We start from the raw sequence: 24899 nt of genomic DNA on the forward strand, positions 1-24899 counted from the left end.
ATGATTGCCATATTAGTTATGAATGATAACCATGTTCTGGACGGCCACGCCTTAAAATATGCGTGTAAGATAATGATTTTTACTGGTTCGTATATAATGTATTGCTCAATATATTGCATGTTATTGTTTTACAACTAAGTTAATAAACTGATTAATGTGGTGATCTTAAAATGACATTGTACGTGACAAAAGTACTTGAACTTATGTTTGAAATAATAAAATTGCAACTTACGCTCTAATAACAATAAATGCATTCTAAAATATGAGTCATCTTAAATGATCAATATATGCCAACTGCATTCTACCTTCATATACGGTCTTGGCCATGGATGAGACTGGTACCGAAATATATTATCATTGCAGGTTTTGCAACTGTACAACACCGCAAAAGGGTTACCATTGCACCCCAACCTCCAACATGTTGAACCCTATTCATTGAGTTGATAACAAAACCTAGCAATGTTTTTCAAAACCTCGTGTTAAAGTGCAGCATCCAAATTTCCGGTGTAATATAGTTGGCATATTTTAATTACATAACATAATAAATAAACTTATGTCGGTCACATGTGTTTTTTCCATTTTATGAAAGTTAGACCGAATATACAAACATTGAATTTTGACACAAAAAGTAGTATATAGTGACATTTTTATGGCTAAAGTCAATGAAATATAGTTGAGGTGCCAACTGTGGAAACCCAAAACACAATTAAATCAAGAATAAAATGGCGTGTTGAACTGGAAATGGTCAAGTTAAAGACAACCATCAAGTGTGGGACTAACCACCTTAGTAGAGACGCGCGCCTTTTAGAAAGAAGGTCGGACCTTTAAAGCTGGCAAGAGAAATACTAGCTAGTTAGATTTATGAGTTTGGGTAGAAGCTACATTTGTTGTCCAAAAGAAAAAAAAATACGTATATAACAATCTAGTGTTGAAGAACAAAGGGAATAAAATCAATGCTTCAGTAATTTTGACAACCTGATGATCATGTCATGAAACATTATTTTACTTTAATCGTAGACCTAACTTGATAGAGAAATCTAGGTTGTGTATATCTAAAATTTATTTTCAAGTAAAATCACACAACAAAGAGATTAATCGTATTCAGATGAATAATCTGAACTTTGTATAGATGCATAACAACATAAATAACAAAGTCTGAAACCCTCGAATATGAAATGAACAAAAATAGAATCAAATCTTGTGTTGCAACTTGCAATTAAGGTAATCTAAGGCGAATTAATAAACATGTAAAATGCCGACTAAACAGCCTAATAACAATTTTGAAATGCAAAACGCAAATCTATTCAAAATGAAATCGAGAATCAGAAATAGAAATACTAGTGATATCCGATCCTTCCTCATATATTAAACCTACTCAAGTGTGACATGATCCAGTACTTTTTACTATCACTCATATAATGAACATTTTTACACACGAAAACCTAAAAGAATTAAAAGTAGAGAAACAAATTAATGACCAAGAATTAAACTATTGATGCAAGTTTTTCAAAATGAGAAAAGCTTTATGGATCACACAAAGAAATACAAACAAACTTAATAAGTTCAAACTTACCACATGCTGAAAATTCATATAGGTATGACGAAACTTGTTTGCCTCAACAGTGAAATTGTGCATAAGTGGCCATTCGATGAACCAAAAAGTGAGTGTAGGTGGGTGTCTAGTGTTCACCGGTTAGGTTTTTTAATCCTTACCCCGAATTAATTTTTATAACGTTTTCCAAATGAGCCCCAAATGAGGCCGTAAGCTGGTGTCTATTTTTTTTCTATTGTTGCTCTGGTGATACTTGATTTGATTACTCGAAAGTCGAAACATACATAACCCTTTATATGAACCATACTTGTAAGTATTTTATTTTTATTTTTCTAAAAATTCATTGAATTTTAGTTTTATATTTGTCTTTGTAAAAACTAATATAAAAATTAAGATAGTAAAAAATGCATTAGAAAATTCTAACGGGTAGGTTTTAATATGTTAACATGTATAGTTGATACCCGATAAAGAATTATCAGACATGGATACGATGTGTATAGAGCTAGATATGTGACACAATGTTATAATCGAATATAAGACTGGCATTACCAATAACTATCACATACCAGTCTTATTACCATATATCTTTGCATAAACCCTTCTAATGCATAATGATGTACATTATGTGAAACGTGTAACCCATGAACACCAATCAACACAACTATGATTATGGAACACACATGTAATGGTAACTTCATAACGACGTGCCTTGTACATAAATAAAATGTATTCTATATCTTCATGAAAGCCCTTACCATTAATGTCTTTTTACCCATCATGCTTTTAGCTTAGCATGTATTGATGTGGTTTAGTTACATGTTAAAACTAAATATATAATTAATGTTTTTTAATTTTAGATTTCATATCCGATCAATATTGATTATGAACCATTCACTTTTACAAGTGCGGGGAAAGTTAATTCAAGTAATTTGATCAAGTGATAAACCATCTATTCCCCGTCTAACCATGCACAACCTTATTTCAGTTAATTAACCTTATATTCAAATAAAATTCAAGTTGTTATTCATAATAAAAAGAGACAAAGTGACAGATTTACCATACAAAATTATAAGATTTAGTTAACATCTAACACTTTATTAGAGTGATCTAGTTGATGTATGTTTGACTATCAGTTGGTCTTAGCTAATACTATGCAACGCAGTTTAGATTTGCTCCATGTTTTGAGCTTTGCTTTCCTTTAGGCTAGTTACTTGTTAGGCCATGGTAATAATATTGCCACTCAAAAATAAAAATAAAAAAATATATAACACATCATTAATTTTTCTTTCAACAACCCATAATTTTATAACATAAATACATATAAGTATATAACTGACGACTTTAGTCATGAAACACGCCACTTAACCACCAATTGTCCCTTAACTGATATACACTTTTTATTTCATTTCGTATAAAGTAACTACATAACTTGGTTACACAAAAAACCATAATCAAAATTATTAACACCACATGTTTTCAAGTATCGGTTACTTTGGTATAGCATTATTTTAATAATTTACACTTAATATTTGTGATCCCTAGCCCTAAATCTAGGGTCGGGAATATAATGTGAAGACACAACTGTCACGTCTCTCGATGCTACCAAAATCCGTTACTCCCGTTTTTAATCTTTAACGTCCTAATAATAATAATAATATTCTCAAGCCCTAAATTCTGGATCTGTATAAATTCACCAACAACTCACCAGCAAATCATCAATTGATAGTGCATTCAGTCTTCATGTAGGTTCAATTGCTTCAATTTTGTGGATTTGTTGTGTAAATGCTTATTATAAGTGGTCTAGGGTTTACCTCTGTGGTGTTGCTGGTAGCGGTGGTGATTGGGGTTGTTTTTATCCGGCGGAAATGGCGGCAGTCGGTGGCGAGGAGTGAGGAGGTTAACAGGCTGTTGGCTTCGGTCGCAGAGGAGTCAGCTAGGGTTGAGTTTGAGGCAAGTGAAGAGTATTATTGTTATTACACCGGAATCGACACTGCTGGTGATGCATCTTCGGCTAGGGCTTCGGTTTCTACTCCGGCTCCGATTCCTATTCCTATTCCTATTGCAACTCCGGCTTACTCATCGGTTCCGTTGAGCTCACAGTACCAGTGTGCTGTTTGTTTTTGTCCGACTACTACGCGGTGTGCCAAGTGCAAAGCTGTTCGTTACTGGTAAGATTTTACTAATTTGTTAATTTGTAGTGTTAATTGAATGGTAAACTAGTAGGAATGAAATGTCTATTTGGGGTAAATCTGTTAACTTGGCTTGTTTAAAGGAGGTAATAACTAATATGTAGTTAAAGCTTTTGGATTATGTATGTATGAATCACATTTTAGTTTAGGTCATGTGTTGTGGGATAACTAGCTTTGGGAGCCCGTCATTTTGTTGATTCTTGGTGAGTTGGTGTTTTGGGAGCCAACTAGAATGGGTATATATTTAGTTATCTTTAGCACGTATTGGATAAGCCTAACATTTTCCTTAAATATTTGTTGTGTATTTTGATAGTTATTGGAAGTAGATAAATGACGTCAATTGTTAGGTTTTTTAACGCCAATCTCATCAATTGTAGCAAAGATCGAGAATGAAAACTCTTTATTTCGATGCTAACCTGAGAAATTGATTAATAGGAAAGAACGAGATGTTTACTTGATAAATAACCTGTTGGAGTTTGGAAAGACGAGAGTGATTTTCTCATGCTATTTAAGACCATGTTATCATAAGTTACGTAATTTGATCCATATTTTTTAATGATCGCCATGTCTAAATCTATGGTTAACCACACTCACGTCCTAACCTACCCTTAATTCCTTAAACGCTAAAACCCAACTTAGTAAACCTTTTAACTTTTCTTGATTTCCTCTATGTACAATAACAAAATACATATGGTGCATCTTTATTTTTGAGTAACGTAATTTGTAATTTGTTTCTTTTCGTATTATCGCTTCCTTCTACAATAAAATTTTATAAACAAGGTTATTTATTATAATAAACTCTCTTTAGATGGTCTTGTTTTCATCATATTTTAAAATATTTGTATACCACATGAAAATTAATTGTAAAAGGAAGCGATGATACTAAAACAAGCAAAATTCAAATGACACTCATATATAAAGATACACCATATGTATTTTGCTTTTCTACATAGAAGAACTTATAGAAAGTTTTAAATTGTGAAACTATGGTGTTAGTGTGTTACTAAGTATTGGTTTAGCAGGTTAAATGGGTAGGTTGGGAGATAATTATTGTTACACACAATAACCCGTGGATTGGGACATGGTGGTTACTAATTAAATGGACCATATTGGGTTAGCTATGATAAAGTGGACTGAAATAGCATGAGGAAATATATTGTTTCACTCTGACTTCCAACAAGTTATTATATAAGTTTACATCTCAATCTTTTCTATCAATTAATTTCTCAAGGTAAGGTATAAATGTTTGTTTCCTCGTTCTTACTTATGTGTTTTTTTAAACAAGTTACTGCATTTATTGCATTTTACTTTTTTTATGTTTACTTGCTATTTTTGCTTTTTATCATATCGTTCATTACTTTACATTTGAATGTCAGCTCTGGAAAATGTCAAATAGTGCATTGGAGACAAGGTCACAAAGACGAGTGCCGTCCTTACGTTCCTGCGAGTCCAATAAACAACGCAGGTGTTACCTTTGAGACAGTGAAGTCCACACATCAGACTTCGGTCAACCCTTCGAGACAGTCAACTGGGACTTCGAGTTCATTATTTAGTACTGATGATGACTCTAATGAATCTTCACTTTCTGAGCCTTCAACTGACTCTCGTGATGATGCAAATGGTCACATGGCTAAACATACAACAAAATTTGTTTCCAATAGCAATATCATGAATGAATTTAGTGTTGACAAACTTAGTGTAACTGGTTTGGGAACTGAAAAGTTTAATGATTATATTGATTCGTCAAATAATATGGTCCATGATGGTTCTAGAAGGTCAGCTCATGGGGATATGGGAGTTGGCAGTGATCCAACATCTAATTTAAGGGAATTTAAAAAGTCTACATTTAAAGATGATAAAACCTTTGGTATATTGTCTTCATCTGAACCTGGGAAGTCAAATGATGTTTTAAGTAACAAGATCACGAGTCCCGGTGTTACTAAAGCTAGAGAAGTTGTTTCTACCAGTAGACATATGTCTCATAGTACAAAGCCTGTGAAGGTCGATATTGACAACAAGACATCAAAAAAATCTCAAAGTGTACTGAGTGGGTTAAAGACACCAAAGTTTAAGGTTGTCGAGCACCTAAAGCCCACTAAGTTGGCTCGTCAGGTGTCATTAGAGGGAGAATGTGACACAAGTCACAAATACAGTTTCAAGGTCTCACTTGGAATTTATTTTTTCCTTCATGAGTCTATAGTTATCATGATGGTTTTGACTTTTGGTATACCTTTTGACAGGGTCTCTTCCCATACGAAATGTTTGTAAAGCTATACAACTGGAAACAAGTTGAATTGCAGCCATTTGGCCTACAAAATTGTGGTAACAGGTAGAGCTTCCTAACCCTGTAAACGAACACAAAGGTTCTATGAACTGGTCATGGGTGGAAAGTTCATTTATTTGATAAACGAACGAACATGAGCACATGTTAGTTTGTTAGTTCTATGTTCTTTAGTTATGTTGGGTTCATTCATTTACGTTCGTTAATATATTCATTTACATTGGTCAGACCTATAATAGATTAGTTAAGTTTTAATAACTTTTTAGGCACAACACATTAATGTTCACATTGACTTTTAATTGGTTTTAGCTTCGTTATATTCGTTCATATATGTTTAGTTACGTTCGTGAACCGTTTGTTTATATTTTTAATGAAAGAACATAAACAAGCATGAACACTTTCCTTTTCATAGCGAATAAAGATGAAAAGATAACCCCGTTCGTTTAACTGTTCATGTTCGATCGTTTGGTTGGTTAGAGTTAAACGAACGAACACGAACATGCTCTGTTCATTTTAGTTCGGCTCGTCAATAGTTTATATACTCATGGCTTATGTTTTTGCAGCTGTTACGCGAATGCTGTGCTTCAGTGTTTGTTATACACTCCACCTCTGACTGCTTATCTTCTAGAAGGGTTTCATTCCAAAAGATGTATGTTATCATGCGATACAAACTACAAAAGATACATTCTATGACCTTTAAAGTTCTCAAACTGAATTATAATTAAAGTATTCTATTTTCATTTTTGTTAGGTGTAAAAAGAGGATGGTGTCTCACATGTGAACTTCAAGGCCTTGTAATGCAGGCAAAGTATGTGAATTCTCCAGTGTCTCCCGTTCGCATACTTTCACATATTGAGAACATTGGAAGCAATCTTGGTCAAGGGAAAGAAGAAGACGCCCATGAGTTTTTAAGGTCAAATGGCTTTTGCATTAGGCATGTAAAAGAACACAACTAACACGAACAATTTAATGAACAGCGTTTTCGTTAAGAAAACGGTGTGTTTGTGTTTCTTTATGTTCTTCATTAATAATATGACCAAACGGTTCGTGAACATAAATGAACCAACATAACTAAACATGGATTAACGAACTTAGCTAACCGAACACCAATTAAAAGTAAACATGAACATCAATCTGTTGGTCAATTACATGAGCGGAGCTTTCCACCAAACGGTTCATTGAACGTTCGGTTTGTTTATAGAAGCAGTGAAACATATATGCTGTTCATTTGGCTGAGTTAGTTATTATGTGATATTGTAGGTATGCTATCGAATCTTTGCAATCAGTGTGCATTAAGGAAGCAAGAACAAAGTTAAACTCTTCTGAGGAGGAAACTACTCTTATCGGACTCACTTTTGGCGGTTATCTTAGGTCAAAGGTAACATGTTTTGACTGCTGACATGTCAAGTTCAAATAACACAGTGTGTGTATAACTGTATAACCATGATTGTCATTATATATAGATAATGTGCATGAAATGTGGAGGCAAATCGGAACAGCGTGAGAGAATGATGGATCTAACTGTAGAGATAGATGGTGATATAACAACATTAAAAGATGCGTTGGATAAATTCACGTGTACCGAGATTCTTGATGGTGAAAACAAGTACAAATGCAACATGTGCAAATTATATGTAAAAGCCAAAAAGAAATTGACATTATTGGAAGCTCCAAACGTGCTCACTATCGCATTGAAACGTTTTCAGGTAATTGAATTTGGTACTTTACTGCTGAATCTGGTTTATATGGTTACTTTTTTCATACCTGCATTTTTACGTTTACAGTCTGGTAAATATGGAAAGATCAACAAATCGATTCACTTTCCTGAGATTTTAGACATGACTTCGTATGTTAACGGGAAGAGTGATAAACATCCAATTTATAGGCTTTATGGAGTCGTAGTTCATGTCGATACGATGAATGATGCGTTTTCTGGGCATTATATTTCCTATGTTAAGAATATTCAGAATCGGTGGTTCAAGTTTGATGACAGCATGGTATGTTTTCAACATCTAATATACTTTTATAGACTTGTCTCATGTTAACGTTTTGTTTTCGGGCCATATATTATGGTATCACATTTTAAAAAAAATTATGCTTTAATTGACATTGTAGGTTAATGAGGTGGATCTTCAACATGTATTGACAAAAGGTGCATACATGCTTCTATATGCAAGGTAATTTCACAAACTAAAAATGAACAAAACATATCTTGTTCATTTTTAGCTTTCTGCATTACAATAATCTAAGTCACTACATAACATCGTATAGGAGATTGCATGCTTACATCTTTCCCCTTGCAAACTTGGTTAATTACATATATACCCAACCCAATAAATTAATTACATGTATCCCCTTTCTAAATTGGTCGATTACATATATACCCAAATCGAAATTTCAATTACATGTATTTCCCTTCCTTAAAGATAAATATTACATTATTACATATTTACCCATTTCAATGTATTTTGTAAAATAGCTTATAAAATGACTATTTACCTTTATTTTTATAAACTATCAAGTTACGTATTTTCATGATAAAAGTATTGTTTTTTAGTTGCCAATCTACAAAATTAGAATATTTATTGCATGTATAAATACAAGATGAAATTAATAAAAAAATATTTTACATAAATTAGTATCTATTAAATTTGAATATTTAGAGCGAATTCAAAAAATCTTATAAATTATAAATATTCTTTATTTTTTTGATCAAAAAAGGAGGAAAAAAAAGGTAAAAGATTAGATTGAAAACATAAAGAATTTATCAAAATCCAAAGGTTAGTAAAACAACAAAAATAAACTATTTAAGAATTTAGTATAAATATGTAACGTTCTAGTTTTAGTAAAAATCAGGGTAATATAGTCAGTTTTGTAAGTTAATTTAAATAAAATATATTGAAATGGGTAAATATTTAATATTTATCTTTAAGGGGATATATGTAACTAAAATTTTGGTGTGGGTTTATATGTAACTAACCAAATTTAAAACAATCGGTTTGAAATTGTCTTCTCTAATAGCACGTGTTCATATGCAGGTGCTCGCCACGGGCCCCACGGTCAATCCGCAGCTCGTTAACCGACTACAACGATCCAAGAAAAGACGAAATACCACCACCATTTGCATCAAAACCCCACACCAGCGAGCCTTGGGACACTTACAATTATCACCCACAAGTCCACCATAGGAGTCTGGAGGAGGAATCTTACTCAAGTGACAACTCGGGTTTCTTCTCCGAGTCATGTTCTTGCAGCAGTGAAAGCATAAACTTGAATTCATCAGATTCCGACACCTCATCAACCGCCTCCTCCCCCTTGTACTCCAGGCTTTCTCACCTGTACACTTCTTCAACTACAAATGGCGGGTCCTGTGTATGTAGAAACTTGGATTGTAGTTGTAATTGTTGTACTAGGGTAACTAACTTGGATAGATTAGACGGGTCGAGTGTAACCTTTAGAAGATCATTGACTCGGAGGAAAAACGATCTAAAATATTAATTAAAAAATCAAAACCCTTTTTATTGAAAAAAAAGAAGAGGGTTTAGAGTGAAAATAGGGGATGAATAAGGTTGGAGTTAGGTGTATTTTAGTTTGAAAAAAAGAAAAGAAAAAAGGTATTGTTGGAATGAGCCTTCAACATTTTGTCACTCTCTTCCCCTTTTAATTTAATCTATACAAATGTTCCTTTCATTAGTATTTACACAATTATTATAACGATCTCCTTTAGCGAAAACTTACATTTGATAGGATGGCATTCATGTTGGTTGACGGGTTAAAACTAATGAACCGGAACATTACCAGTATGTGTATTTAGGTAAAAGACATCAAAACTCGATAGACTTCTAAAATCATATAAGTTGAACACGACTCGTGTAACTTGGTTATCTGAGCGGGTTGGCATGTCGAAAAGAGCTGGTGGGTTGCAATCAAAAGTGTAACTTGATTACCTGAATTTGACTTACATATTAAAATGGTTAAACTTAACAAAAACCTGTATTATTTAGTGGGTTAGACTAATGGGTAATGGTTCCTTCATCTATCATTCTACCTTCTGTCTTTATTTTTTTTGGGAATCCAACATAACTATAACTATAAACTTCTAACGATTAACCCATCAGCATACCCAATTTCGGTTTCATCATATAAATTGGGCCTAACACCGTCTACAAACTTACGGCTCAACCCAATAAACTCCGGTTCAGTAGAATCATGACCCATGAACTCGGTCCAACAAGTTTTGGTCGATTCACAGCTCATGAACTCTGTCCGACCAATGATCTTATTCTCAACCATTGCAGTCAATGCTCTTCTTAACAATCCAACATCCCCCCCTCGATCACCACATTTTGGCCACTCAACCAACATATCTACTTTCGTTCGTCCACAAACTGTCGCCATCTCAGCCTTCACCGCCTTTCCACGGACCGACTTAACTGCTTCCATCAAGCCTCGGTTGAGATCCGGCCTGTCTTCACAACAAATAATTGCTTGGGCAATTGTTTTGTCACCATTGTCACAATAACTAACCAATACTTCGTCAGTCTCACTTGGTATGCAGAATAGCTGGCGCGCTTTCTTGTGGGTCCACCGATCTCCAAACTCTTGCGACAATGCTATGCCCGCAACCATGTTTTTTAGCTCCTTTAGACATCTAACTGTCTCTGATAGCACGGAAGCCTTGTCGGTCTGTAAAAGAGTATAAGTAAAACACACATTTATTAGACCCGTTGTTTAGCTAGCTACACTTGGTTTTTAATGTGATCCAAAATCATTGATAAAATTTGTATAATCAATGGTTTGGCACAAATTGTTTTGAGATATTTTGTATATTTTTCTACATATAGTTCCGAAAAATAATCCCCAATGCCTATAATCTAATACCATTGGCCCTATTTAGAATTTTACATCTTATGTTAATAGTGATAATATCATTAATACGTATTCTTATTCACAGGGCCGGCTCAACGTTTCTCAAGCCCTTAAGTGAACACTAAAATCGAGGCCTTTTTTTGGATGCCTTAAAATTTGATGGCCCAAAGCCATGAAAATGAATAATGATGCCTCTAAATTTGGAGGCCTAAAGCACCCGCCTCACTTGGCTTATGCTAGAGCCGCCTGCTTATTCATGAATGTCTAACTAATGCTCATGAAATCATAAGATACAACAATCAAACTTGTGGATATATATTATCTTGGTTATCTATATGGCAAGTATTTGTATCGCGTATACAAGGAGATATGCATGTTTTTGAACTTACTTTGAGTAACCGAGGAAATAATCGTCGAAGAGAGTCATAGTGGTTATTGATTCTCTTTCTACGTTTACGCTCAGAGAGAGCGTGTTTCCTAGACACCAAATCGGCAATTTCTTCTAGTTTCGTGACTTCTACCAACCCTTCATCGATCGAGCTACTAGAATCTCCGCCGTTGAAGATTTTCTTTAGAATTTCATCACTTTCTTGATCTCTTTGATCACCTTGAAACGAACCCACCATGTTTGTGTGTTTGGTGACAGGAAATTGGGGTCAGGGAGACATGGGGAAGAAGAACTTATACAATTTAATGGAAAATAGAAAATCTCATGGAAATATTTTTAATAAATCTGTAATGAATATTGCATGGTTGTAAATTATAAGGTATAAAGAAACACAAATTGTGTGAGGAATGATGATCCGTGAGTTTAAGAGGTTTTTATTATAAGATATAAACAAATAAAAATTAAAAGAAAATTAAATAAATTTAAAGGTGAAGAATGTCCAAAATATGTGACAAAAATGGCAGAAGTATGTCCTCTGATTTTGTTTTGTTGGTGGCTTTTTAAATACAAAATTTGAACCTATAGCATTTCGGGCAAAATACTATATATAATTATTATAAAAACATAATTGCATTTGGTTGACAGGTTGAATTGCTCAACCTAGACACAACACATTTTCATGCGTGCATGAACATCAACTCTATCACGCTAGACATTTAAATTCGCGTAAAGCAAACACGACATGGTTTTATTCTTTTATTTAAACATGTTAAACGGTTTAACAAACCATAATCATATTTTGTACACGTCTTAATTAGGTTGGTGGTTTGTAAAAGAACTGTTTAAACAGATCATGAACAAATTGGTGGGTGGACTAGCTAGTTTAACTAACGGGGCTAGTTATAACAACCTAACTTGATTTTATTTCACTCTAAGCTCTTGTGTCATGTCAGTAATTGTCACAAGTATAAAAACAAAAGGAATGACAAATTGAACATTTATAAGGGTATTAGGGGCATCTGAGGATTTATGATAAATTATGGAGAGAGATTGACTAATGAAGAAGGATGGAGTGTCATGAAAAATATAAGGAATTTTGGAAATTTATTAAGGGTGTATAGAGATTTATGAAGGTATGGAGTATTATTATTATTTTTTAAGTAAGACATTAAGTTTTAAACAATCACGACACACAAATCTTTCCATAGTCCTCACTTTCTCTCTCTAGGCTGGTTTCACCAAACCGAAACTCTATCCGAATGATAAAGCCAAACAAATAGGTGTGTTATGGAGCATGAAGCCGACTCATAGAGAGGATACCTGAATGGTGCCCCTAAACCCTAGAAAGATGGGTTCAAAGAGAGGACCCTATCAATATCTATATGACAGTATTGGAATTTTGTGAATTGAGTTTCTAAATAATGGATTGTGACAATTGACAAAGATTGGTGACCTGTGACGCATGACGGTTCATGGTGTTTGGCAGGCGGTGATATTATCAAACAACAATTCGTATGTTTGTTTCTCCTAGGTTGTATGGACAAACACATAGCTTGGTCCCAAATCACATTTCTGCATAATGTTCCTTCTCTTTTTAGGTGTTTGGGCCCACACAGGTGTAAACCTGTTTTATTGGTTGTTTGGGGTGAGGTGTTAAGAAGACTTATTGGATGAGACTTTTGGAGAATATGTTTGATGAACATGATTTGGTATGAATTAAATCACTTTTATACTTTTAGTAATTCTTAACTTCAAGGTTTTTAAAAGTGTAATCTCAAGATACAAGACATGGACCTCTTCCTATAAAAGATAATTCGAACCCTCTTTTGTAAACACACATTTTGGAAACTAAGATTTAAAACTTAAGTAAAAGCCAAAGATCTTTGAGAAATGATAGAAAATGGTGATCTTTCACCCGCCCAGTGAAATGGGAATATTGATAAGTACACTAGGTGCTTCATGTTTCCAAGACTTGAAGATGAGGCAACGCCATCCACGGCTAAGGTTACATAAAACTTAAAAGGCCCAACCCGACACCTAATTATACTATATATAAAAGGAAATCTATAATGCTAGAGTACAGTTTCAGCTTTTGTAACTTTAGTCCCTCCACTTTTAAGTTTTTATATATTAGTTCTTTCAAAGTTCTAAACTATTTTAATTTGATTCCAAACATTTTCTTTTGCTAAATTTTGTTTAATTTTGGCCCTCTAAAGTATTCATGGTTTTAATATGTTCTCTATTTTGCTATTACATAAGTATATTTAAGTTATTGATATTTCCTAATGACCTTCATACGAAGTTTTTTTAGATCTTTTAGGATGCCATTACGACATGTTTAGTTCATCTATGTCGTAGCGTTAAAATGAACTTGTATTCACAATAAACCATATAAGTTTTGTTTTTTATAGATTTTTTAGAATGTCGTTACGACATGTTTATTTCATCTTTGTCGCGCTGATAAAACGAATGTGTATTCGCAATAAAGTATATAAGTTTCGTTTTTTTAGTATGTAGTTACGACATGTTTACTTCATCTATGTCGCGCCGTTAAAACGAACGTGTTTTCACAATAAAGTATATAAGTTTCGTTGACCAAGTTTTTTTATATTTTGATAAACATTTTTTTTATCGAAGTGATAGTCGTTATGACGTGTTTGTATAGATGTATTTAAAAACTCAAGGCAATTATCAAGTTCCTCGCGCAACGCGCGAAAAGAACATACTAGTTGAAATAAAGAAACGAAATAAATGCTATGATCTTATCAATTAATTAATTGAAATAAATCAAACGAAATAACTATGGCATGTCTAATTTTTTACATCAACGAGCTGGTGACACAATCTTAACAATTAATTGAATCAAATAAAATTTTAGGTTATTGATTTTGCTATCATTAATTTAAAACGTTGTTAATAAATTTACATTTTCTTAATTACTAAACATATAAGTAGTTAGTTTATCAAAGAGCGAATTAATGACAGATTATCACATCAACCAATTAAAATTCTTAATGTGTTCTTTTTTCCTTCCCCTCATACTTTCCTCCCCACTCTCACTCCCGTGAATAAACGTCTCGACTACTTTTCCTAATACATCGTCTACATCTACGTCCTTGAGATCTTCGAACCTATTGTGAATGCTCTAATTATTTTTAAATTTATTTTTATTTTCATTACACAGTTAATTAAATTTAATTTTCATCCCCACAACCAAATCTAGCTCCATTCAGAACATAACAGGAAAAATATTAATAACAAACATTTCCCGGCATGCAACCAACGAACCGAGCCGAAGCCGACCGCCTGCTCGCAATCGCCGCAACCCTTCTCGAACAAAAAGACCTATCCACGGCTCGTGATTTCGCCCTTTTAGCTCAAGAAACGGACCCATTACTCGAGGGCTCGGATCAGATCATGGCCATTACTGACGTCTTAATGTCCATCGATAAAAACATTAACAACGATAAAAACATTAACAACCACCACTACGCCATCCTCAATATCGAGATCCACCGTACACACGATCCCGAATACATCAAACAACAATACCGCCGTCTCGCGATCCTCCTCCATCCAGACAAGAACAAATTCGCATTCTCCGGTGACGCGTTTAAGCTCGTAAGCGACGCGTGGGCGGTTTTATCAAACCCGGGTTTGAAAACGGCTTACGATGAAGAATTATTCGAGTTTTTGAAAGTTGATGGGAATAATAATAATAATAATAATAATAATAATAATAATAATAATAATAATAAGAATCAACGGGAGAAGATGCAAGTGAGGCGGAATGCGGGTAATAATAATAAGAAGTATAATAAAGGGTTGTGTGAGAATATGAATATATGGACGTTGTGTCCATATTGTTATTATTTGTATGAGTATCCTAAGGTGTTGGAAGGATATTGTTTGAGGTGTCAGCATTGTGAACGGGCGTTTCAAGTTGTTGTGATTCCGATGGAGGCGTTGCCACCGATGGTGCCTGGACAAGATGCGTATTGCTGCTCGTGGCCGTATTTTCCTATCGGGTTCGCGGGTTCTGTTTCGGATCGGATGTCGAAGGAGACGTCGTCGCCGCTACCGGAGAAAACAGGTCCGGTGTGTAGGAAAAGAGGTAGGCCGGCGAAGAATCCGGTTTCCTAAAGAGAGTTCAAAGTTTGAAGGCTTTAATTGTTTAAGATTTCTTTAAAACTAGAATCAAAATTGAATAATTGATTTGATGATTTAGGTGGATTAAGATTTAACTTTTATAAGAGTAATTGGAAGTGTAGAAATCTAAAAATGTTTTTGTAGGATGTTATAGTATGTGTTATATGAGGGGTGAAAGTCACAAGGTGAAAGGGACAAATTGAGATAGAGAAAATGATCAAAATGACCTATTTGACTAAAAATATTCTTATAACCTACAAGCAAAATAATATCTAGAATGGTCATTTTTTAAACGGAAAGATCCGTCATAATAGACCTGACATCCAACAGATCTATCTGACACTCTTTCATTTTTGAACCAACCGGTATTAGTTTGCATAGGGGGTTAATTTAGGAACTTGTATGGTCAAATGGGCTATTTTAGTCATTTTCCCATCGAGATACGTAAGCGATGTTTTTGAAGGATGTTAGATAATGCGTGATGGCGTAGTAAAATATGAAATGTGATAGTGAGATGATGTGGAGTACTGAAACAAATAGTATAATAATTAATTGAAAATTAAAATGATATATTAAAAAATGACAAAGCAAATGGGTTGCGCCTGTGATTGGTTTGGCGAGCACGTGGACAATTCCCTTTCACGATGGATGCGTTATGGTTTACGGCTATGTATACATTTATCTCATTGAAGAGGTAGGTTCCAGCAGAGCCCAGTTGGACCCACATGACTCACCTTGAAGAGAGACGTTTGCGCAGAAACCAACTGGATCCGCAGGACCCACCATGCTCAGAGACGTGACGTCCTTACGCGCAGTACGCAAGCTGTTCCCGCAGGAAATGCCTCCCAATGGTGAAGTACTCCGCCTGTTCCCGCAGCTGCGGATACAAGCCATCAGGGAAGGCCACCCGCGCAGCAAGGCTACACGCACAAGGCACTTAGCTCTCAATAATTCAGTAGTCACCTGAAGGAATGAGCAAAGCCGGGAACAATCCCGCACAAAGGCGGGAGGGGGAATACTCCCGCCGAAATGAGCCAGTCCGTACGATACTGGAAGATCTTTTGTACTGTACCTGACGAGGTATGGGCAAAAGATCCGACCAGAGATACGACAGCCCATTGACAACAGTATGGCGAGCAGCATGCTCTTGTACTGTATGTCACTATTAGCCGCTACCTACTCACCAACTCCTGTCATACCACGTGCATAGCCTGCAGTTGATGGAAAAGGAATAGTACACAGCAGGCCTGGTCATTGTCAGCCGCTGCCTACCCACCAACTGCCAGCATGGCGCGTGCGTAGGCCACAGTTGGTAGAACAGGAATACTATTCAACCGGCTATACCCTCTTGGAAACCTACCTTCGGCTATAAATACCCCAAATGGTATGATCATCTCATCTTATCTTCTTCACTCATACACTAAGGCTATTTGTTATGGTTTAACAAGTTTTGCTAGTTAAAACGATACATCAGCGCCACATCACTGTCACGTATGCATGGATTTTAACTAGTCAATCTCTTAACTAGTGTATTATGGTTTAACTAGTAGACAGTTATTTCCTAATTATTGTTTATTTTTTTTTTATTTTTTTTCCTTTCTATTAAAGTGCAAACAAAAATATTAAACTAAATAAACTGAATTTACTTAGGAAAAACAGCGAAGTAACAATAATATAACCTTAAAAAACTAAATATAATAATGCAAGAAAAATAACAATAATAAATAGAAAGTAGAACATTAAAAAACATTTGTTTAGATATACATAGTTTTAAATAAACTTCCTATTTTTGTCCTCTAGTATAATCATTTGTTTTGGTTTGTATATTAAAAAAGTAATATTAATAGAGATTGGGCTCACATCTCACAGTGATCACCGCCTCAACCCTTTGAAAAACTATTATTAGCGTCGTGAACAGATTAGCGCTTACCCTCATACCGCTTTGATGTCGCTGGAATTAAAATTGATTGCATGTTTAGCGGCCAAAAAAAAGGTGACATGGCATATTAACGCCTAGGCGTGAAGGCATAACAACTAGCCTAAGAACGATGAGAAATGATATATTTACATCCCATCTCATGGTTGAAGAAACGTGGATCGACTCACTTGTGGATCGATCTACTTTCCTCGGGTGTGATTACGCTATTTCACCGATGGTTCTCTTGGATCTGGACTCTTCCACCTACAAAATGAACAGCACCGTAAACTTACCAATCAGAAAGGGACAGAGGGGTCCTCTTTGGGGTAACCCTCCGGTGTGAGAATAAGTATTTGTAGGAGAAGATAATAAGATGAGAGTAAGGAATATGGAGTGTATTGCTTAATAGCTGAATACTGTGTAATTGTGTGATGTTCTATGTTATTTGACTGTCCTCTCCTTGTGGAGTTGATGTGGTATTTATAGTGCTAGGGTTTCCAATGATTGGGCTCAGACCCAATTAGGGCTTTGTTGGCCTCTTCCAGTTGCTTTGCGCCACGTGTCCTTTGGGACACCTGGTGCTTTTTCATTGGTTATAATCACGTGGTAGCACATAGGTTTTGCTGAGTTGTCCACCTTTCATTGGCAGCTGTCAACATCAGCATATTCTTATTCCTTAAAAAGATACCTTCTGGAAGGTTGTCTGACGTGCACAATCAAGGTTGCCCTAATCCTGATTTGGATAAGGATGAGGTTGATTATGTGCATGTGTGATACGCGCCTATCCTGAGGATGCGCGAGGTCTTCTCTTTATTCTCACGCGCAGATGTTTCATGCGCAGATGTGATATGCACGAGCATGTGATATGCGCCACGCGCGGATGCGCCACGCGCATATGTGATATGCGTGAGCATATGTGATGCGTGAGCATATGTGATGCGTGAGCATATGTGATGCCTGAGCATATGTGATGCCTGAGCATCTGTGGTGCCTGGGCATATGATGCCTGAGCATGTGATGCATGAGCATATGTGATGCCTGAGCATCTGTGGTGCCTGGGCATATGATGCCTGAGCATGTGATGCATGAGCATATGTGATATGCGTGAGCATATGTGATATGCGCCATGCGCGTAGGTTTTGGCTTTGTGCCTTCATAATGTCTTGATTTCAAGCCTCTTGTCCATATCTTGTGGGTTGACCCGCCTCGCTCGTTGTTGAGGCGGGTACATACCTCTTCAAGCCCCCCCAGTCTAATGTGTGTCTTGTCTCGCGCGAGCGAGGCAAGATAGATATTAGACTTAACAGTTTGCTCTTTTAGTAGGGGTTTGTTTTTTTCTTCTTATTACTCATCGTTGCGCGAAATTCTATCCTTTTTGTTGCAAACGAATCGTCCCTGTACGTGGTTGGTTGTTGGTGACGTGCGTCAGTGATGGAGACGTGTCAGACCTTTCGTGTGCTCGAGGTGCTACAGTTGCCTTTCGTGTCCCCTCACATAGTGTCAGGGACACGTGTCGCGCTCGCGTTGGTCCGTTCCTGCAAGTGGTGGCGCGTGAATTCTGGCAGCAGCTGTAGAGTTTCTTTTCGTGTCCCCTCACACAGTGTCAGGGACACGTGTCGCGCTCGCGTTGGCTTACACCTGCGAGTGGGGGCGCGTGAAGTCCGATCAGCACCAATATTTCTCTCTCCTGGGCCTATAAAAGCCAGCCCTTAGAGATTTTATCCTTCATCTTCTTGTTGTTTTATTCAAAGCTTTCCTTTCTTTCCTTATATTCCGATTACCTTTGTTCTGCTTCCAGATATCTGTTCTCCAGAAGCATCCTTTGTTCGTTGTCACAGTTGTATGTCTGATAGCTCAGACAACACAATCTCCCCCATCCATTGCCGTGTGAAATCGTTAGTGATGTCTACATTGAAGAAGACCGGCAAGGGGAAGAGGGCTGCTGAGGCCTCATCGGAGGAGGTAGGGAGGACCAAGGCCGTAAAGAAGTGGGATGAGATCCCCTGCAAACTGAGGCAGGCCGATTTTGACAGCCTTGTCGCCTCTCAGGGTTTTCTCCCTGAGTTTGGCTGCATGTTGCCTGGGCCCGGGCAAACGGCGGCGGACCCGCCTACCGGCTATATATCCCTTTACTGCCATTTTTTCACCCACTGCAACCTTCGTCTCCCGATGACAAGGTTTGTGGGTGCGGTGCTTAGGTTCTATGGGATTCATATATCCCAAGTCCATCCGTTTGGACTCGTGCGCATGACTCACTTTGAGTTCATGTGCAAATCTCAGCGTGAGGAACCCACCCCTCGTCGCTTTCAATTTTTTTATAAGCCCAAGATCCAAGATTCTTGGTTCTCATTTATTCCTCGCAGTCAGAAGGTCAAGTGCTGCACTGTTTCATTCAAGAGCCTTCATGACTGGTCTGAGAGGTTTTTTTACATCAGGGCTGGTGTGATCCCCATCCGCATGACCATGCGCGCGATCTCTTCTGCGCCTGCGGATGTGGGTGTCTTCAAGAACCCAACTGGCGCCTGGGTGAAAAAGTTGACTGCCGAACCATCCCCCGCCAAGAAAATTTGCGAGGAGGCGCTGGTGGGGGTTGGTATGAGCAGGAGGTGGGCTGACAGCGCGACTGAGCCCGTGATCCAAGTTGACGGCTTGTGTAAGTTAATCTCATTGCCTTACTTCTGCGCGAATATGATTCTTTTTGCTGATATCATTTGACTTGTTTTGTGCAGTCGTCAAGGAGTATGTCCACGCCGTCTATGATGAGCATATGGAGGGTTGCTCCGTCGCGCTGGGCGCTGGGGAGGTTGGCTTCCCCGATCGCTTTGATGACATGTTCATCCCTGTTGATCTGGGATTTGTCTTTGACAGCGATGCGCCTGGTAAGCCTTTGTACTTATGCATTTTCCTTTATAATACCAAATTTGGCTAACATTTCTGTTGCACGTATTGTAGATGCGCTTGAAAACTACGAGCTGGAGCTCGCGGAAGAGGAGGAGGAGGAGGAGGCGCCCCAACTAAAGCGTAAAGCTAAGGGGAAAACTGGCGCAGGGGCCAGTAAGAAACAGAAGAAAGATGTTGCCCCTGTTGCTCAGGATCCTCCTACTCAGGCGGGGGGATTTGAGAAAACCCAGGAATTTCCCCCCAAGTTTTCCTTGTCTTCCCTGCCTCAAAAAGTGGGCAGACCTCCTGTCCACACGAGGTATGGTGCTACTACCTCCTCCCTTCGCGCGGTGGAAAAGGGAAGCGGCGTTGCGCCTTCGACAGGTATGCTTTGCTTATCCTTTGCTTATCTTTTATGGTTCTATGAGCGCGATTCTGATAGAATTACTAATGAATCTTTGCTCACTCAAATGTTTGTAGAGCCGGCGACAGCGCAACAAGATGACGAGGCTGCGCCGGATGTCGCTTCGAAGTCCCCTGTTTTACCCTCAAAAAAGGGTAGAATGGACTTCATGGCGATGTTTGCTTCGCGAACGGAGTTGCGCCAAGGTACGTATTGCGCTTTTATTTTCTGACTTTCTTTTAGATCAAGTCATGAACCATTTGTTTTTGTTGATTTTTTCATAGAAGTCGTAGCTGGCGTGCAAGCTGCTAGCGGCACTCCTGGCGCCGGTGCCAGCGCCGTTGGCTCTGCTCCTGCTCCTGCAAGCGATGAATCTCCCCTCATCGGGATTACTAAGGAGCAGGAGGCCGTTTTACGCGCCGATCTGGCGGCGTCGAGGCCTCCCTCACCTCCTCCTGCGCACAGCCCTCCTCGCGAGACTGATTTTGATTCTAGGTCGCAGGAGAAAAGGCCTGTTTCTGAGGAGGATGAGGAGGTTCAAGCTGAAGGCTCCGACAGCGGCCGCGCCAGCCCTGCAGCGCCACGAGGTTTCGCGGCGCCGTCTTCTCGTGGGCCTGCCGCTGACTTTTCTGCTTCGTCCCCGCAGGTATAAGTTCGTTTTTGCTCCGCTGCGCGGACTTTCATATTAGTGTTTTGATGACTTAGAGCATTACTTTGTGTTTGCAGGAAGCCGATCACATCTACCGCCCGAGATGGAACATTACTGAGGACAGCTCATTTCAGTCCATGGGTGTGTGTGAGGACTTCTGGGCTCATTCTGTGCCTCCAGCTGAAAGGAGGTTTCAGGAGGCCCGCGCTCGCGATGACTTGCTTAAAGATCATCTGTTTGCTGGGTCGGCTTTCTTTGCTGCCTCCCAAGAGCTTCGCTATGATTACGTAAAGGTACGTGATGCTCTTGCGGAAGCCAAGCAAGAGGCTAAAGTATCTGCTTGGCATCTTTCTGATGCTCGAGAGAGAGCTGAGAAGCTCCAAGCAGAGCTCAGTGAGAACAGGGCAAGTGCCAACACCGCCTTTGTGAAGCGCGGGCATGAGCTCCAGGCTGCGCGGGAGAAGCTTCAGGCAGCCGAGGCGGACGCGGCCAAGTACGCGCGTAGAGTGCGCGACTTGGAGCTGGACGCGGAGGCGCGTGACCAAGCTCTTGTCCAGTCTATAACTGACAAATCATCGCTGGAGAGTGAGGTTGCGCGCCTGAAGAGGGAGCTGGCGGCCGCGCAGGCCGAAAAAGACGAAGCCTTGGCGACGGCAGCGTCTAGCCAGGAAGCACTCGACCTTGCGCGAGCGGAAAAAGAAGAAACCTTGGCGGCAGCAGCGTCCGACAAAGAGGAGCTGAAACAGACTAAGGAAACTGTTGAGTTATTAAACTCTCAGATTCCTGCCCTCGAGACGTCTGTTGCTTCCCTCGCGCAGGATCGCCAATGGCTAATCTCACAGGGCATGACTCGTTGCGCTTACGCGATGAAATACTCGGACGAGTTTCAGGCCCTTGTGATGGACTGCAACGCTGCCGCGCGCTTGGTGGGTCGAGCTGAAGGGTTTACGGATGGCTATGAATATGGCATGTTGAAGAAGAACCCATCCGAGTACCCTTATCAGAGCGACGTTGCCTGCGCGGACATGGCCGCGATGGGGGAGAAGTATATGAATACTCCCATTCCCATCCTTGCGCAGGTATTTTAACCTTAATGAGATTACCTTGACTTATTTTCCAAGTCTTTTTGTACTCATATTTTTCCTTATGATTTGCAGATATCCGCGCTTGCTGACCAGCCCGATCTTGGCGCGCTAAAGAAATTACTTGACGAGTGCGAAGGGGCTGGTGGCGGCGATGATGGCGCGGGGAATGCTGGCGTTGCTAGCGGCTCTGGCGTGGCCAAAGAATCCATTACCCGGCCACATTGCTATATAATCCCATCCCATTGCCACCCATTCAATCGTCGTGCAGGGGTAAAACCCGGGATAATTAAGGTGTAGACATCACGGCTACACACGGAGCACCGCGATCATCTGTTTATGTCCGATCAGTCCGTGGGAAGGCAGCTATAACAATCGAGAACAGCCCTTCTGCGCACGGCGGACGTGGGGCTTTGCCGTCCGAAGGCGGTAGTCCGTCTGACCTCCTCTTTCTTGCCGGCGGTGGGAACATTATTATATTATAGCCTAGCCTAGCTAGGTTTATTTTACTCCGTTAGTTTGTAATTAATTGAATTGATGCTGAGGATCAAGAGGGTTCCTACTGTTGTCTCCAATTACCAAAAGGAAGAGGCGGAGGACGGTGGTGGTGGTGGTGGTTGTGGTCGGAACTGCATGAGAGACTGTTGCCTACCAGGGGCAAAGTTACCTTTATATGCTTTCAAAAAAGCTGATAAGATTGAACCTGGTGACAAAAAGGAGCCACCTTTTGCTTTCTTGGACTCCCTCCTCCTTGGAGAGTGGGAGGATCGCGTGGAGAGAGGGCTGTTTCGCTATGATGTTTCCAAAACTCAAAGACAATAAAAATAAGGCCGAAGAAAAGGGAAAGAACCGCTTCATGTCCTAACACACCTCATAAAGTCCAGCGCTCCACCTAAACGCTTGCGCGCCTAGGAGCAACACTGGACTTGGGGGGGCTTGTAGGGGTATGGTACTAAACCCGGTTTTACGACCCTAAATTTATTATGTTTGGCTTATTTTATTATATGGACTAATACAATGTTATTGGGCCGAGGGGGTTTTGTGGAGGTAACCCTAACTGGGCTAGGCCCATTAGGGTACCATGATGGTGGCCATGAGGCTCTCTATATAAGGAGGTCTCCACCTCCTTGTTAGGGGGTCATGCTCAATAAGAGCCACCACCCTATTTTTGTGTCTGTAAACAAGAGATCCTCAGGATTTCTTAGCAGTCACCTCCACACCCCCGAAAAGCCATTGCAGGTCTCAAGCAATCGAAGAAGAAGATCAAGTCGTGGTTCGTTCATCTCAAAAATCCGTGGAAACATCGTCATGGATCAGGTCAGATTCATTTCATGCTTCGACAATGGTGATTATAATTGTGATGATCAACATCTAAACCAATAACCTACTTATTCTTCCTTCTTGCGCCATAAAATATGAAACATTATCTCCATGAGATTAATGTTGCGGGATGATTTTTAAATTACCCTTACTTCCCCATGTTGGTTGTATGCTATCTTGATATTTTTCTTTTTATTAAACTTTGACACCTAAATGCCACACAAGGTCGTCTTTGAAAATCGTTAAAAAAATTTGAGTCGAAAGCGAAACAATTTTTGGGCCTTAAATAAAAGAGCTTTTTATTATTATTGGAATTAAACAATTAAATTTTTAAATGAGCATATTTGGTTTTGTTATAATTTTGCAAAATCTTTCTTTTCATAAAAATAAGCTTAAATGAGTTGAGTAATTGAGTTTAAATATAAAAAAATACATATTTATTTACATAAAAATATATATATATTTTTTTAAAAAAATAGTCTTAATTGGATAATTGGGCGGGGTACCGTCAACCACCATGCCCTCCTTTAAAGCCGACACTGATACCACATAAACTATATGCGTGCAAGTAACTGAACACATATCACTTTTTTAAGAGACAAACACCATACAAGTAGATCATATGGGTAGTTATTATTCAATCAAAAGATAACCACATCATACAAGGTGCTGATAAACCATTGAGAACTACCGATCCGTTCAAACGAAAGCAAGTTGGTTAATTTCGCCAGTTTGAGTTCCAAATGGGTTGGTTCACAATTTTGGTTTTCACAATTGAAAGTCGACTGAAAACGTTTTTAATATATAAATATTTTTCTTTTCGTTTTTTTGAATATTATGTCTGTGATTATGAACAACCTTTATCATGTTAAAATTTTTAATACAAACTCAAGATTTAAAAAAAAAAATAATAATTTATTCAAACCGTTAAACTGCTCGTTACGTTCAGCACATTCGACCAATCTGACTTGATTTATCATTAGTCAAAAATATATTGAAGCCGCTGAGCCAAGATTTAGAGCATGTTTGGGATTTAGTTTTAAAACCTTATTGACTTTCTTAAAAAACCAGTAAGTTAAAAGGTATTTGTAATCCCAAAAATTCCTTTTATTTTAACTTTCTAGAAAAGTTAAAAAATATTTTTTTATAAACCTTAAATTCTGACTTTTCAGAATTTTTATAAAGCCAATAAGGCAATAAACATAGTAATCCCAAAACA

General features: G+C 38.3%; 3 protein-coding genes across 5 annotated transcripts; 2 read left to right on the forward strand and 1 right to left on the reverse strand.

Annotated features, from left to right (window-relative positions):
* Window positions 1-3032: 3032 nt before the first annotated feature.
* On the forward strand, window positions 3033-9680 carry LOC143546104 (ubiquitin carboxyl-terminal hydrolase 17-like). Of its 3 annotated transcripts, XR_013137554.1 has the most exons (11): window positions 3033-3720; window positions 5118-5901; window positions 5982-6070; window positions 6586-6671; window positions 6773-6935; window positions 7283-7400; window positions 7486-7728; window positions 7807-8019; window positions 8138-8199; window positions 9061-9603; window positions 9637-9680. XR_013137554.1 is itself a non-coding variant. In XM_077037840.1 (10 exons), exons 1-10 carry the CDS (start codon window positions 3335-3337, stop codon window positions 9518-9520), a joined length of 2604 nt encoding a protein of 867 aa, XP_076893955.1. In that variant the 5' UTR covers window positions 3033-3334; the 3' UTR covers window positions 9521-9663. The 3 variants fall into 3 exon arrangements, 2 of the variants coding, with proteins under 2 accessions (XP_076893955.1, XP_076893956.1); XM_077037840.1 differs by having other exon boundaries at window positions 9061-9663; XM_077037841.1 differs by lacking the exons at window positions 6586-6671; window positions 6773-6935 and having other exon boundaries at window positions 9061-9663.
* A 190-nt stretch (window positions 9681-9870) lies between these two features.
* LOC143546092 (putative transcription factor bHLH107) lies at window positions 9871-12048 on the reverse strand. The gene is made up of 2 exons (XM_077037832.1): window positions 11197-12048; window positions 9871-10741 (listed from the first exon to the last, which is right to left on the reverse strand). Exons 1-2 carry the CDS (start codon window positions 11515-11517, stop codon window positions 10112-10114), a joined length of 951 nt encoding a protein of 316 aa, XP_076893947.1. The 5' UTR covers window positions 11518-12048; the 3' UTR covers window positions 9871-10111.
* Window positions 12049-14552: 2504 nt separating this feature from the next.
* LOC143546093 (chaperone protein dnaJ 49-like) lies at window positions 14553-15422 on the forward strand. The gene is made up of 2 exons (XM_077037833.1): window positions 14553-14978; window positions 15171-15422. The coding sequence occupies exons 1-2, from the start codon at window positions 14553-14555 to the stop codon at window positions 15420-15422; spliced, it is 678 nt and encodes a 225-aa protein (XP_076893948.1).
* Window positions 15423-24899: the final 9477 nt, after the last annotated feature.

Source organism: Bidens hawaiensis, unplaced genomic scaffold (genome assembly GCF_021521415.1).
Source record: "Bidens hawaiensis isolate Kalapana, Puna unplaced genomic scaffold, B.hawaiensis_p1.1 tig00014205_1, whole genome shotgun sequence".
Classification (NCBI taxonomy): domain Eukaryota; kingdom Viridiplantae; phylum Streptophyta; class Magnoliopsida; order Asterales; family Asteraceae; genus Bidens; species Bidens hawaiensis.

Coding starts and splice junctions, on each gene's coding strand:
- LOC143546104 (XM_077037840.1), top strand. CDS start 3,335: ATGCTTATTATAAGTGGTCTAGGGTTTACCTCTGTGGTGTTGCTGGTA. Junction 3,721..5,117: donor TGCAAAGCTGTTCGTTACTG/GTAAGATTTTAC, acceptor TTTGAATGTCAG/CTCTGGAAAATGTCAAATAG. Junction 5,902..5,981: donor GTCACAAATACAGTTTCAAG/GTCTCACTTGGA, acceptor ACCTTTTGACAG/GGTCTCTTCCCATACGAAAT.
- LOC143546092 (XM_077037832.1), bottom strand. CDS start 11,517: ATGGTGGGTTCGTTTCAAGGTGATCAAAGAGATCAAGAAAGTGATGAA. Junction 10,742..11,196: donor AAGATAATATATATCCACAA/GTTTGATTGTTG, acceptor ACAACGGGTCTA/ATAAATGTGTGTTTTACTTA.
- LOC143546093 (XM_077037833.1), top strand. CDS start 14,553: ATGCAACCAACGAACCGAGCCGAAGCCGACCGCCTGCTCGCAATCGCC. Junction 14,979..15,170: donor AATTATTCGAGTTTTTGAAA/GTTGATGGGAAT, acceptor GAGTATCCTAAG/GTGTTGGAAGGATATTGTTT.